The sequence below is a fragment of the Amblyomma maculatum genome, chromosome 1, assembly GCF_055883805.1.
Source record: "Amblyomma maculatum isolate TAMU_Amacu chromosome 1, ASM5588380v1, whole genome shotgun sequence".
Taxonomy (NCBI): domain Eukaryota; kingdom Metazoa; phylum Arthropoda; class Arachnida; order Ixodida; family Ixodidae; genus Amblyomma; species Amblyomma maculatum.
In genome coordinates this window covers 376,786,163-376,800,008 of record NC_139344.1, presented here as the reverse complement: position 1 = coordinate 376,800,008, position 13,846 = coordinate 376,786,163, and the positions used below count along the sequence as shown (strand labels likewise).

The 13,846-nt window shown below is 42.0% G+C and overlaps 1 protein-coding gene across 1 annotated transcript in view; it reads left to right on the top strand.

Moving 5' to 3' along the window:
* Positions 1 to 13,846, top strand: part of LOC146208307 (uncharacterized) — a 75,733-nt gene that overhangs the window by 54,178 nt on the left and 7,709 nt on the right. Inside the window, exons 46-59 of the mRNA XM_084578320.1 lie at positions 1,006 to 1,109; positions 1,191 to 1,296; positions 1,482 to 1,619; positions 3,531 to 3,638; positions 4,817 to 4,961; positions 5,653 to 5,772; positions 6,096 to 6,319; positions 9,998 to 10,101; positions 10,184 to 10,292; positions 10,685 to 10,825; positions 12,579 to 12,692; positions 12,919 to 13,069; positions 13,346 to 13,372; positions 13,446 to 13,475. Of these exons, the coding sequence (XP_084434446.1) occupies positions 1,006 to 1,109; positions 1,191 to 1,296; positions 1,482 to 1,619; positions 3,531 to 3,638; positions 4,817 to 4,961; positions 5,653 to 5,772; positions 6,096 to 6,319; positions 9,998 to 10,101; positions 10,184 to 10,292; positions 10,685 to 10,825; positions 12,579 to 12,692; positions 12,919 to 13,069; positions 13,346 to 13,372; positions 13,446 to 13,475 (1,621 nt within the window). The remainder of the gene's footprint in view (positions 1 to 1,005; positions 1,110 to 1,190; positions 1,297 to 1,481; positions 1,620 to 3,530; positions 3,639 to 4,816; positions 4,962 to 5,652; positions 5,773 to 6,095; positions 6,320 to 9,997; positions 10,102 to 10,183; positions 10,293 to 10,684; positions 10,826 to 12,578; positions 12,693 to 12,918; positions 13,070 to 13,345; positions 13,373 to 13,445; positions 13,476 to 13,846) is intronic.

Below are 13,846 nucleotides of genomic sequence, written 5' to 3'. Positions count from 1 at the left end.
TCTGGTTCATGCAAGTGAGTCTAGTAAAGGTGACAATGTACTTCCACAAAAAAGGAACTGTGCTGGATAGTGGTAATGTCTTCTTTTAGCCTCTCATGTGTTGTGTTTTTTTGTATGTTTTGAGGGCCTTGAAGCCATGACTTCCATTGGACTCTCATAGTAGTGCCATGTTTTGTTTTGCAAGTGCTAGTCTGTCTTACTGCCTCTGGCACTTAGTGTCGTTCTTAATAAGTAAATAGGGCAAATTTTTGTTTTCATGTTATTACTTTCTAATACATGCATTTGCATACCTGCTGTGGTGGTGCAGTAGTTAAGGCACTCGACTGCTGTACCCAAAGATGCGGGATCAAATCTTGGCCTCGGTGGCCGCTTTTCGATGGAGGCGAAAAGCAAGGTACCCATGTGCTGTGTGATGTCAATGCACATCAAAGAACACGAGGTGGTCGAAATTTCCGGAGCTCTCCACTGTGGTGTCTCTCATAGTCTATGAGTTCCTTTGGGACGTTGAACCCCATAAGCCAAACCAAACATACTTGCATGTCAAGGGTAAGTGTCCTATGGAAAATGACAAGGACAGTGCAGTTCTTAACAACACAAGAGGAGATATAGGCAGAAAAAGGGGAGGTGGAAGGGGGGGTGGGGGGGGGGGCTGGCGTAAGTTCGCCAACACTTGTCTCAAGTAGAGGACTTGCACATTTTGGGATGTTAAAGGGAGAATATTGTCATGTAGCCTTTTGAGCTCTTAACTAGAAGGTTTAATGGGGGGTTAATCGAGAAAGCACAAGAGAGCAGGTCCAGAGCACCCAGAGACATCAGCACTACAACTTCAGCCTCTTCTAATCGAACGGGGCCGCTTCTTCAAGTCAGCGCATGCTGTTGCACATGCTACAATATTCTAACAAATGTGGGTGCACTGCTTTTGTGCTGACTGGTTGGCCGCCCAGGTATAGTAAATTTTCACTGGGAGAAGAATTTTAAACCTGTCATTTGCAATTTCTTGTGCAGAAAACGTGGGAGCATTTTCAAAAAATACCTGTACGCCCAATACTCGTTATTGGTGTGAACTTCATGGACAGTCATGAAGCTAGTTTGCCAGATGACCTTAATGGGTAAGCAGATGCTACTCTTGATTTATGCATGCCTTCTTAATTATTGTCTGCTATGTTTTAAGACCTCTGTGCTCTTTGCAGCAAGTGTGACTTGTTAGTATTGATGTCGCATATGCGGGAGCCTCAGCATCCATGCAAAATAGGCTTGCCATCCAGGGTTCATACCATGGAGGATACCGATTACATGGTAAGACTGCATAGTCTCCGGTGTGTACACCTATTTCTCTTATTGGGCAATGACATCTAAATTGGGAAGGTTATGCCATCTATTGTACACTCTTGTCCCATTTTGCCACTTTAACTGCACATTTTTGTTAAGGAAGTGTGACATGCTTATGCATTACACTTAGTGCACTTAAATGCCCATTTCAGGTAAAGCTTTTAGAAGAGTCCAAGAATGCAACTCTTCCTTGCATTTCTGTGAATATGGCTGTTCGCGACTTTTATGTGGGGCCAGTAGCCGAAGCTAAAGAAACCTGCAAGACTGAGAGCTGGCAGCGTTACGATGTGGTAAGCTGCTGCGAGTGTCCACACTTCGCTCCCTCTTTGTCAGCGCACCTGTTGGGTATCCAGCATTGCAAAGTATAAAGAAGTTATGTGTTTGTTTTGCTGAGGCCTAGATGCGTAATTGGCTGGCAATTTTCCCACACACCTTTTCAACTGCCTGCCTGCACAATGTAAGTGTGTTGATAGATGATGTCATGGAGGCATTGCTGTCATATGGTTCTGTGTATGGTAATGATTCTGATATTTGTGATTGATCTCATTTCATTGTAAATGTGTAAACCAGCGTAACGCTTGTGCCCATATGGCTGGCGCGCTGGTTATAGCATTTATCTATAGCCTGTAAATTTACCATGTGCACCCCTAGATAGATATTCTAGTTCTTTACTCTGGCTCATAGCAGTGTGTGATAGGGTGGAAGAGTAGCTTCATTTGTTTTGTTGTGCACCAAAATGCAATATTACTCCAAAACTGTATCAAAACCAGCTGCCTCAATATTTTGCCATCAAATATAGGGCAACACAGAAACAATGGCCGCCACTGGCAGCACCCTGCACTGGGCGTAATACAAATAAAATTTTAGAAAGCTAGGGAGATAAATATTTGTTCGCAAGTAAATTTAACGTGAGCCACAAGCGACTGGAGCAAAAAAATACACTTTGCATGTCACAAAGCATTTCCTTTCGGCCTTTTCAATCGCTATTGGAGAGAGAAGAGAGAACAGCGAGTGAAGCAGATAGCACAAACTATTGCAAACCATGTTCTTTTAATAATGCCTTTGCCGTGAGAGCAAGCCGGTATCTCACCATTGTGTATGTTGGTCAGTGACAAGGATATTAGGCCTATGCCAGAAAAAAAGCATGCTTGAAGCATTATGGGAGGTACACTGGAGGTGCTAAACACTAGAAACTTCTGAACGATGTTAGAAAGTCATGCAGAGCCTATCGTCAAGGTGTTAAAAATCAAACTCCAGCATCGCTCAGGGAAAAGCATGGAGCTTCTGGCAGGAGATGGTGAAGTAAAGAAACTGAAGGATTAAAAAGCTACCCTTCTGGGCCATCTATCCTTTCTGATGGTATTACAGCCAAGTACTTGGGAATTTATCAGCACGGTCATAAGTTCAAAAAGGGTATGCACAAGATAGAGGGCAGAAATGCTGTGCCCGTTGGATGTGAACTCGAAATAGTTGCGCTGCCTGAGCACATCGAAGCTGTAGACTCCACGTTCGAATCTATGAAGTCAAAAGAAGCAAAGCTCTGCCGCAGTGGTTTGAGCGCTCGACTGCTGTGCCCAAGGATGTGGGATTGAATCCCGGCCGCGGTGGCCGCTTTTCAATGGAGTCGAAAAGCAAGGCGCCCATTTGCTGTGTGATGTCAGTGCACGTTAAAGAACTCTGGGTGGTCGAAATTTCCAGAACGCTCAACTTAGATGTCTCCAATAGCCTGACTCGTTTTGGGACGTTAACCATTTCTGCCATAGCCTTACTTGCTTTGAAACTTTAAACCCTATAAACCTAAACGAATCCTCTAAAGAGGGCAAGCTTTAGGTCAGACTGCATTCAGTTATGAAGTATGTTGTTGCTAGTTTATTCTGAATTGTGGTTTAAGTCAGCCTGCATTATTTTAAACATCTTTACTTTTTGGCCTTATGTCTTGTCTTGCCACAGATGCGTGTGTAGCCGGAAAAGCATTGAACTTTGCATGAAAAGGAATCAAATTGGGGATTTTATGTGTTAAGGAGAGAGAACTGCAATTATTAGTGGCCCTTGAGTGTAGAAACGTGCTCCAAAACTTATTTTATTGTCTACAAAGCTGCTCCAAAACGGCATTATTACTGCCCCTGAGACGCTCCAAAATGCTCGAGCCTGCTTCCACCCCTGTGTGTGTGTAATCTTGTAACCTTATCTGTTATTTCAAGGTGTGTGGGAGAGAGACTGAAAGAGCTGATGGCATGTTCGAAGTTGCCCATACAAAGAACAAAACAAACCTGCTGATGTTTGAAAGCAAAGTGTCCATACAACACAGGGTAAGTGACATTGACCGTGGTTGTTGGCAAGGTTATGTAGCTGTCCTACGCGATCTTAAAGATCTTCACCAAATGGGCCTCATTAAGTTTAACCATACAATTTTTTTCCAGCCCAATGGAAAGCTTCCTTTTTGACGTTGTTGGTTCCCTAACAGTTTGGTCAGAAATGCTGTAGAAATATTTTACCGAGAATTTTTTTTTATCAGTGCACGTGCCCGTTTTTATGTAGTCAAATGCTGGAAACCATGGGTAGCGACCACTATGACAACTGCGCATCAACAAAAGGGGTGTACCGAAAACTAATATAAATCTCACTCACTAAAAAGTAATTAGACATTTCTTTATTATAGAGTCGCGTGCGTTTTAGTTTCTGCACCCAAGGCTGCTACGGCAAAGGAACGTATGCCTCATAGACAGAAGTTTTAATAGGCCGCGGTCACCGCATCATCCAAGGAATTCAAAACACTGTGGTGCCGTCTAGTAACAAACACTAAAAGCGCATAATAGGTGATGCAAAAGGAGGTGGTTTCTGTTGATGGAAGCGCCGGAGAGAGTGAAAAATATAATGAAACAAAGTGGGCACTCTTCAAAAAATCGAGAACACTGCAATTACGAAAACCATTGACATTTTCCCAAAATATGGTCATGATTGCCCCAGTGATAGTAATTACAGCATTTCTTTGAAAGAGGCCACCTTACTTGTTTTTTTGCAATTTTCAGTGCCATATTAAAATTATAAATATCCGTCTCTAAAGTATTGTAGTGTTCGATCTATACTGTACGAGACAAGACGTTTTCATTTGTACCATAATCCCATTACATATTTCGGTAAGTTATCTGTCTCTTTAAGGCTTTGACTAAAAACCTACACTTTCTTTATGCTATTTAATAATTGTAGGTCAGGGCCTCTTTCCGAAGGGAAAGAATAAATATTTGGTTATACATATCTCGCAACAGAAAAAATTGATATATTTGTTCAGAATCTTATATACAAAAACATGACAGGGATGTCATAAGAGACTGTGCCATCACCTTAAATATTCATCTCAACATTGTGCAGGATTGTGGAGGCTGAACGTGCAATTTTTTCAATAACCATTTTTCTTCAATGTTGAGGCTGATGTTTATAATCTGACAGCTTACTGCAAACAAAAGATGCTTCTTTACTTCTACCGCAGATGTCGAAGCTGTTGGGGCAAGTGCCAAACTTCTGCGTGGCCGCTTTCCAAATAGAGATGGAAGACGCTCAGAATGACTGCCCAAATCTGGGAAAGCCATTCTCTAGGCTCCTGGAGATTAAGAGTCTCCTTGGTACAGCCAAAGGTATGTCTTTTTTTTTTCTTTGCAGCGGAGGCAAGGTTATGAACCCTGGTTATGTTATACTTTTGCAAAATAATTTCAGAGGCGTATAAAATACGGCGACGCATGCCTTTGAGTAAGTACTAAACAACTAACGTGTAACTAACTAGGTAACTAACATAAAATGCTGCCATGGGAGTAAGTCTCACAAGTGCTCGTTTCTGTGCATGCATTGATTTGATCGTAGAAGGAAGGCGGAAGACTGGACGTAAGTACTTATAAATCCTTCCCTTTACTTAAACATGCAGGGAAAAGGAATTGCTTTCATTGAGGTTAAATTTTTTTACAAATAGTAATCAGTCAAAATGAAATTTGATAATGATGACAGCCAAGTTAAAAATGAAAAAAAAAATGTAAATTTGGTGTTAAACCTAAATTAGTAACCCACATTTGTGTAAACCAGGGTACGCACATTTAGCATGTTTGCTCGCTCAGGTGGCAGAATCACAACCAGAAAACCATGAAATGCTTCCTTTGCTCTTTTCTTCATGCTTGCTGTGAATAGCTTTTTGTATGGTGCAGAACTTTTTTTATCCTTAAACACGTGCTTTCTTATTTTAACATTTGCTGTCCAGTTCAGGGCATCCACTAATAAGCACCCACTTGTTACAGCATCCCTGCTTGCTAAGTATAGTAATGCCTTGTTTACATGCAGGAAACGTCATCTGCATCCACTATTCTGCTGGACCTGCCCTGAGGAGAGCGGTGACAGCACTCTGTGACTACATTGTGTTCGCTTATGTTCACCTTGATGAGGATGGTTTGCCAGTTTCAGGTACGTATGAGTAACTTTGTTGTGCTGGTGTTTGAAAGGTTTTAATGGCCACATTTTGTACTTGCACCATGCAAAAACATTCTTTTAAGTATGCCTAGACAACTGTGAGAAAATTGAAGAAAGGCTGTTATAGCTCAGCACTCAAATTATTTGACTGCTTGTATTTTAAGGCTCACCTTTTAATTTTGTGCGAAGGCATTCTCATGAAATTGTTTCATACTGTTCAGGCAATTTCACATTTCATTGAAGTGAACAGAATTTGCTAGAAACACTGAATGTAAAAAGAATAATGTACACATTCTTTCTTTCCTACGTTTCTTTAGAAAAGGGGCTTGAAGACTTTCTGTTCATCACACACCAGACCAGGAGTCGTGCTGTGGTCGCAATCGATCCTTCTTTTATTGATGCCTTGATCACTGGAGATACCAAGTTTCTGCGGCCACTCTCCACCAAACTAAGGCGCTGGTCCAATGAAAAAAAGCTGGCCGGCCTGGCTCTGATACCCCCAGTTTCAACTGATATTGGTGCTGTTGTGGAATTCTCAAATGTAAGTGCAGCTATTTGTGTTGCTTGTCGGTATACCATCTATTGAAAAATGTTTCTGAAACGGAAAGAAAAAAAAGATATTCCAGGAGATAAGGAAGCAAAGCCACTGACCCTGATTTTATTGTTCCACATGTTAAGATCCTCCCTAACTCAGAAGAGAGAGTTATCAAGGGGCTTGCTGTAGTTCTTGCACATTTATTCGTGTCATTGTGTCAGAGATATACCGGCTCTTTGAAAGCACGGGAAGCCGAATTTTCACCTGTACATGTGGCGCCACCTGGGAGCTGGCACATCAAATGGCAGAGGTTTAAGCGTGGTTTCTTTGATCAGCTTTGATCAGCGACGCCATGGTTGACTGCGGAGGTCACAGGTTTGTAGCACCATCTGAGAGCCCTGCGTCAAATAGTTGACATCTTACCCTACTGAAAGCTGTTTGTGTAACGAGCAAAAGCACCCCACCACCGCCTTCGGTTGCTGATCACTTCGGGTACTGATCACGACACTAGGCTAGTAGCCAAAAGTAACATGATAGGTTAACTGTGAATCCTCATTACTTTGATTCAAAGATCAACACTAAATGCTCCCTCCCCCACCCCTCCACACACAAAAAAAATTGCCAAAACTTTGAAAATGTGGTGGTGCCCTGTAAGGAAGACTGCACATCACAAACAGTGAAAAACGAACTTGTGAACTTGTGAAGAGTCTGTGGTTTCAGCATATCTGAATAGTGTGGGCGTACACAAGGAGAGCACACACTGATGTTGGAACGGCAAGGCCACTTCTAAAAATGCAAAATGACCAGCAATGCACCAGGTGATGTCTGGAGCTGGGGCTGGCAAATGCACGGCCAACCAGTATAGCCGTTGCCAACCAGTATAGCCGTTGCGGTCATGGTGAAGCTCAGAAATTGAAATTACAGTACTAGTTGAACCTGAATATATCGAACTCAAAGGGAATCGTAAAATAGTTCGATATATCAATAAGTGGATATATAGAAATTGGCTTGAGATGCCGCTTGCGATTGGGAAAAATGATACCATAATGATGCGTAATCAACCCACTCTCATTAGTGAACCCACCCTCTACTTTTGCTGCCGAGAATTAGAAAAAAAGTGTTAGTTGGTGCCGCGTCCCTCTGTTTCGGCCGTCACATCCACAGCTCATTTACTGGCAGCATGCCAAGATTCTGTGCAGCAATAACATCATGGCTTGTTTATCTTTTGATTATACTTTTGATATTAGCTCCTGCGGTGGCAGGGAGCGTACTTGGCAGAGTGCCCGTGATAACCACTGTGCTTGGGACGGGCGAAGTCCAGTGCCAAAAATTATTGGAAAGCATGATACCTGCAAATGCCATTTGAAGCAAACAATGCTAAAAGCTGGTGTCATGATCGCAGCTGACCATGTGCTTTCTTTCATAGAGGCAAGGATGGATGACTCTTGCAAAATAAAAAGAAAAATCTGCCATTTTTTACCGTCCACAGCCGCCATAGCTTATACTATGCCTCATGTCCGGCACAACGACGAGAATGGTCAACTCTCACAAAAAAAAACACAAAAAAACTGCCGCTTCTTAACGTCTGCAGCCGCCACAGCTTACGCTACGCCGCACATTCAGCATGACAACAAGGATGGATAACTTTCGCAAAAGAAAACAACAAATCTTCCACTTTTTGACGTCTACAGCTGCCATAGCTTACGCCACGCCACACATTCAGCATGACACAAGGCGCACATCGCCCGTTACCCATCGCGCACAGAGGGTTCATAACACCTTCTGCAGAAAGCGTTCGACGTTCTGCCTACCAGAGGCTGAGCTGTCTTGTCAGTGCATCCGTAGTGCGTGCTGCTGACAATGAAGACTGGGAAGGAGAGAGGAAGGGCAGAGAGAGAGCACAGCAAAATAATGGGCACACCCTTGTGCTTCATCCAATCGCGTTGTTTTCCTTCTCTTGAACACCACGGCTGCATTGGCTGCATCTGCTCCATACCGGCCATTGGTAAACTGGTTCCCTCTCGTTCCTTCACACACGTAGCTTGCAAATGTCATGCTGGCGTGTGGCAAACAATTATCGTAGATGCGCGCTCCTTTGGGCAAAGGGCGCTGCGCTGCTCTAGACCAGCTGTCACCAAACTGTTCTTTCTCATTCCTTCTGCGTGTGGCTTGAAAACGTCATGTGGCAAACAGCTGAGGGTGATGCCATCATCTTTAGGGAAGGCACACCTTCCAGTGCTTGGTGCAGAGTTCGATATATCGAACGACTGGTGTAAGTGGAGTTCAATATACAATGCAGCTTTCCTATACTTTTACATGGAATTTTCAAGGGGATATTCCTTAAGTTCGATATAACCAAAATTTAAATTATCCGGGTTCGATATATGCGGTTTCGACTGTATACAGTAGGCTGAGTTTTTACAAATTTTTACAGGCCCCCTCCGGGTGTATAATGGGAAATTTTGCATGTGGGCTTTCCCGCATATCATGGCTAATCAAAATTGCATGATGGGTACGCTAGGATAGGTATGAAGGCTATAGGATGACAGCCACAATTCGTGCATTAGGTGTGTAACATATGGGAAAGCCTTTTTTAGCTCAAGTGGCGTGGACAGGACCTGCAAATTCCTGGGGTTTGGAGATGGAGCTTGTTTGCACAAACTGCCTGTCAGTAAAAAAAAACATTGCCCTCACTGGGGTTTCGAACACATGCCAGAACGAACAGTTCGGCTTTCGTGACCCCGGTTTGTGTGACTGCTGTGCTATCACCGCAGTCAATCGCATATTCGCGTAAAACAGCAACTCTCTCTCGCGCTGTGCAGTAAACATTATCGTCTTCGTCTGCACCGCTCCTTCTTTTAATTTATGTAAATATGTCATACATATAAGTTACCCGGCTAAATGTGGTCGAGGTTCGCTAGCGTAGTGTCGGATAAATCTGCCAAGCGGCATGACAAATCTCTTTAATGCTTATGTTACTATACCTAAGCAGATTTAAATGCATCCCTGTCATTTTTAGAACAAAACAAAGGAAATGCGGTTTTGTGTTTCAAGGGAGGGGGCATTTAACCCTTTGATTGTTTTTGCCGTACGGTTACTGCGGCCGCATTCTATTCTGCAGCATTTTTGTCGTACGGGCACCGCGCTAAACCCATAGCTTTTCAAAAAATTGGACACTGGGGTGATTTTTTTTTTGAATAATTTGACAGTCAAAGTGTAATAATTTGCAGATTTGATCAAATTAATCAAGATTTACAGCCTGTCAGGTTACTTTTAATTATCATTAATCTGAATTTTGTACTAATTTTGCATGACGACAGCAGACTTTTGTGCATGCCGAATATTCAACTAACCTTTTGAAGTTGGTAGTTGGCTAGAGTTATATGCGGGAAAGTCCACTTGTACGATTTTGCATGAAATGCAAGCCTAGCAGTGTCCAAATGTGGCCAAAATGATAAATGGCACCAAAGGAAGGATCCCTGTTTTTCTCGCACTTTTAACTCAATAATTTGTCTCGATATTAAGATTTTACCTAGTCAGATTTATGAAGGTTGGCATAGTGTTTGATTGTTGCCATTTATTCGGAAGCTTGCAAATAATTGAAAACCTTGAATGCCAATTTCTCAATATGATCTGAATAACCAACTTATGTGATTCGCATTGTTATTTTTTTTTTCATTGCAGGCACTGTGGACGTCTTTCCAGCAATCTTTGAAAGACCGTAAAGTGCTAATTGTTGGCATTCATGCCTTTGAAGCTGATGAGCATGTTTTGAAACGTCTTGGTCGGTATGTGTATTCCTACCTTCACTCATTCTGTACTGAACAGTAGGACCTGTGTATGTTTTAAATGTACGCTTCTTCTTTGCAGCGTTTGTGACTTCCTTGTCTTCGTTAACCAGGAAGTGAAGCCTGGTGCTATATGCCGAATGCACTATCCGGCGATGAAGAGACTGGTTTATACGGACTTCGTACGCATGGTACACATCAGTTGTATTCACATGTGCTACTGCTGCTCATGCCTCTTTCATGCATGTGTTGCAATTTCAAGTGTGTACTTCTTAGGGTATAAATAGGTATTTGTCTCTGCATTGTTGGTAAGCTTGTTATTAGGTAGCTCAAGATTGGGGGTGACAATTTGTGAACAGGTAAGGAAACAAGAATTCCATTGTTGCATAAAAATCTGAGGCAAAGGCCAACCAGTAGCTCTTAATTATTAAAGCACGCAGGCAGACAAGGGGTGAAAAAAATTGCATTGCTACAGCGGTTGGTTTAGTGCACGGAGTTGCTACCACATCCCTCTGCCATGCTGCTTTTATTGTGAGCCAAGATGTGTCTGCACTTATATTCCTTCCTGTTTATCTGTTTGCAGAGAAATATCCCTGGTGCAGTTTCAAGCAGCTGCCTTTCGGTCAACCTGGCTGTGTTGGGATTTCATACGGCACGATCAACCGATCGACTGGTGCGCATTGGAGATCGCTGCATTGAGCAGAAATGGATAAGTCTTTCTGAGGTGGGTTGCTGTACATGTTTTAATGGAAAGCAGCAGATTCCTGTTTCACAAATAACCATATTAGGCTCTGAAGGACTGAATACGGTATCATCTGAATACATCTGCTCAATTCAGGTTCTTCTAGCAATTGCAGAGTGTCACAGGCTGGTGATTTCGTTCACTGGTCAGCATAAAGTTAAATAGAAGTAACGCTTGCTGCGTACGGATTTGCTGAAGTATTTCGCAAAATGTGTCATACGTGGTCAATGCGCTCATGTTTATTTCGAGGAGAATTACTTATTCCAGAGCACTAACCACTCGGATGTGATGCAAAGAAAACAAAGCGAGGCCTGCAAGCCTCCAAAATAACCACCCAGGACTTCCCCTCTGTGTCACTGCCTGGTCTTTTGCCTACAATGAGCTCGATAGCAATTGCAGCTCCACCTCGTTGGTTTGCAAACGTGTAGGAGATGTGCAGCACTTCGAAGCTGTCAAGGGACACTGCCTCAAGCAACGAAACAATTTTTCTGTTAAAGTTGTACAGCTATTTGAAATGCAGCTTAAAGTTTCTGCAGGTTTCTCTGGAAGTCCATCACTGAAGTCATATAGTGAAAGACTTGTTTTTATTATTTAATTGTGTTCACACGAAGTCATTCAGCACATCAAAGCTGATTTTGTCAGCTACATGCCAGAAATGCAGTGCAAAGTTACATCCTTTCCCATGAAAAAATGACTGAGGGACTCCTTTACTGCACAGCTATTTTCTAATAGCAAATAAAGCTTCAAGGCATTGCATTACTCAAGACTCATACAGTTTTTGTACTTGCCATTTTTGTTATATACAGTGTACTGTGATGCGTTAAACAATTTAAGAAAGCTGCTACTATTTTCGTACACTATCCTAGATACTTCTTCGATCAATCTCTGTGAATCTCCCACTATGAGATTCTGCTGCTAAGCGTAAGCTTATAGTGTGAACAGGCTAAGGTTGCTGCATATTTGATGAAGGCATAGCTTTGATATTTCACCATGTGTACTGGCATTTTGAAGCATGAATTCTGAGGGGTCAATAGTCACCCAGTACCTCCACCTTAGTGTCCTTTGTAGTAATAATTGCTTCACAGGAAAAGAAAGGCACAGTATCTGTCACACTTGTTTTTGTGGACACCTGAACCGTGTCATAAGGGGAGAGAGGAAGGGAGGAGTGAACGTAGAAAGAGAGAAAGAGAAGCGGTTGGTGTAATTTCGACCACCTGGGGATCTTTAATGTGCGCTGATATCGCACAGCACTCGGTCGTCTCTTCATCGTCTCCATCGAAATGCATCCAGCGGCGGTTGGGTTCGAACCCGGGTACTCCAGCACAGTAGACAGGTATCTTAACTAGTGCGCCACCGCAGCGAGGCAAAGGGGCATTGGCTGCATTTTTGGGATGTTAAAATATTTAGGAAAAGAGAGAGAGAAAAAAAAGCGCAGGCGTATTTTAATAGGCATTGTGTCTCTCTTAATCCCTTTCTCTGTATTACTTGGTAATGCTGTGCTTTTGTATTTCTTCAGAAAAAGCTTAATTTTGTGCAACGGCAGCATGTCTATTCCTGAACACATCATTCCTTTTCTCCTTGTTTCCCTCTTTGCATTTGCTAGCATATTAACAGTGTGGAGAAGAAGGCATAAAATAAAAAGGCTATGGTTTCGGAACTCACAGAATAATGTTTGTATTTGAAAACAAGATATTTAATGTGCCATGAATATGCATGTTTTGTCACTTCTTTTCAGGTCTGCCCAAGTGGAAGTGAGGAAGAAAGCAATGAGCCTGGCATGGAGGGCCTGGTTCAGAGCAATAACACTTATATCATGACTTATGAAACCAAGAGAACTACTTATGACAAGGTGATTAAAGAATGCTCTTGCAGCCATAATCAGCTGCATAGCTTTTTAGCCTAATGGCAGAGTTCTTCTTCTGATACCAATTTCCGTCATTTGTTCATTTTTATGATTTCTAATGTATGGCTTAATTGTGCTCTGCCTAGATTAGTTGAAGCAAATTATTTGATATTTTAGTTAATGTGCTTGTACGCTTGCAAAATACTCCTCTTCTTTTCCTCTTCTCATGCAGGTGGTCAAGTTCCTTCAGGCGCACCCTGATGGCTGCCTTGCTATTTTTGGATTCAATTTTGATGACCTGGATGGTCGCTGTCCCAATGAACCAGCCTTTCCACGTGTCCGCATTATAGCAGACGTGATGTCCATGAACAAGAGTTCGTTACGTAAGAATTTACTTTCATTTGCACGGCTATGCACCATAAAGAAATATGTGTAGTCGGACCCATATTTTTTAATTATATTTTACTGATATCTTTTAAACAGGCACAAAAAAGATGACTGAGGGAGGTGTAGACATATAAAAAAAAAAAGACGTAAAAGATATTAAAGATTATATTTCATCAGTGTCGAGTAACTGACTTACTGTTTTTGTTTGAAAGAGTAATTGGGTAAGAGAATTGAGTGAAATAAAGTTACTTCTTCATCACTTTCTTTTTCAGTTTCCACGGCAACAAAATATGAAGACGGTAAGAGTTAATGTAAATGTTTTTCTTTTTTTTTTTTTACTGCAGCTATAGTTTACTTTTTTTGCCATTTCAGAGAACAAAAAGGAACCGGAAATGAAGCACTGTAAGTTTAACACCCTACATATATTAAACAGGAAAGTTCCTTCATTTATTTTTGTGCACTGAATTCCACTTTATACTAATTGACAAAAAACAGCATAGCTATATTTTTGCAGCAGTAACAGTAGAGTACTTTCAGTGCACATAGCAGTAGTCCCAAAGCAATGCATGAGCTATAAGGGAGACCATATTAGAGGTTACTGAATTTTTTAGAGTATCTGGGGTTCTTTTATGACATTGCAGAGCACACAAGTGAAGTTTCACACTTTGCTTCCATCAAAGTGTGTCCACTGAGCTAACTCTGAACCTGGGTCCTCCAGCTCAGTAGCCGGGCACCCTAACCATTGAGCTGTTACTGCAGGGTGGTGTTTAGGT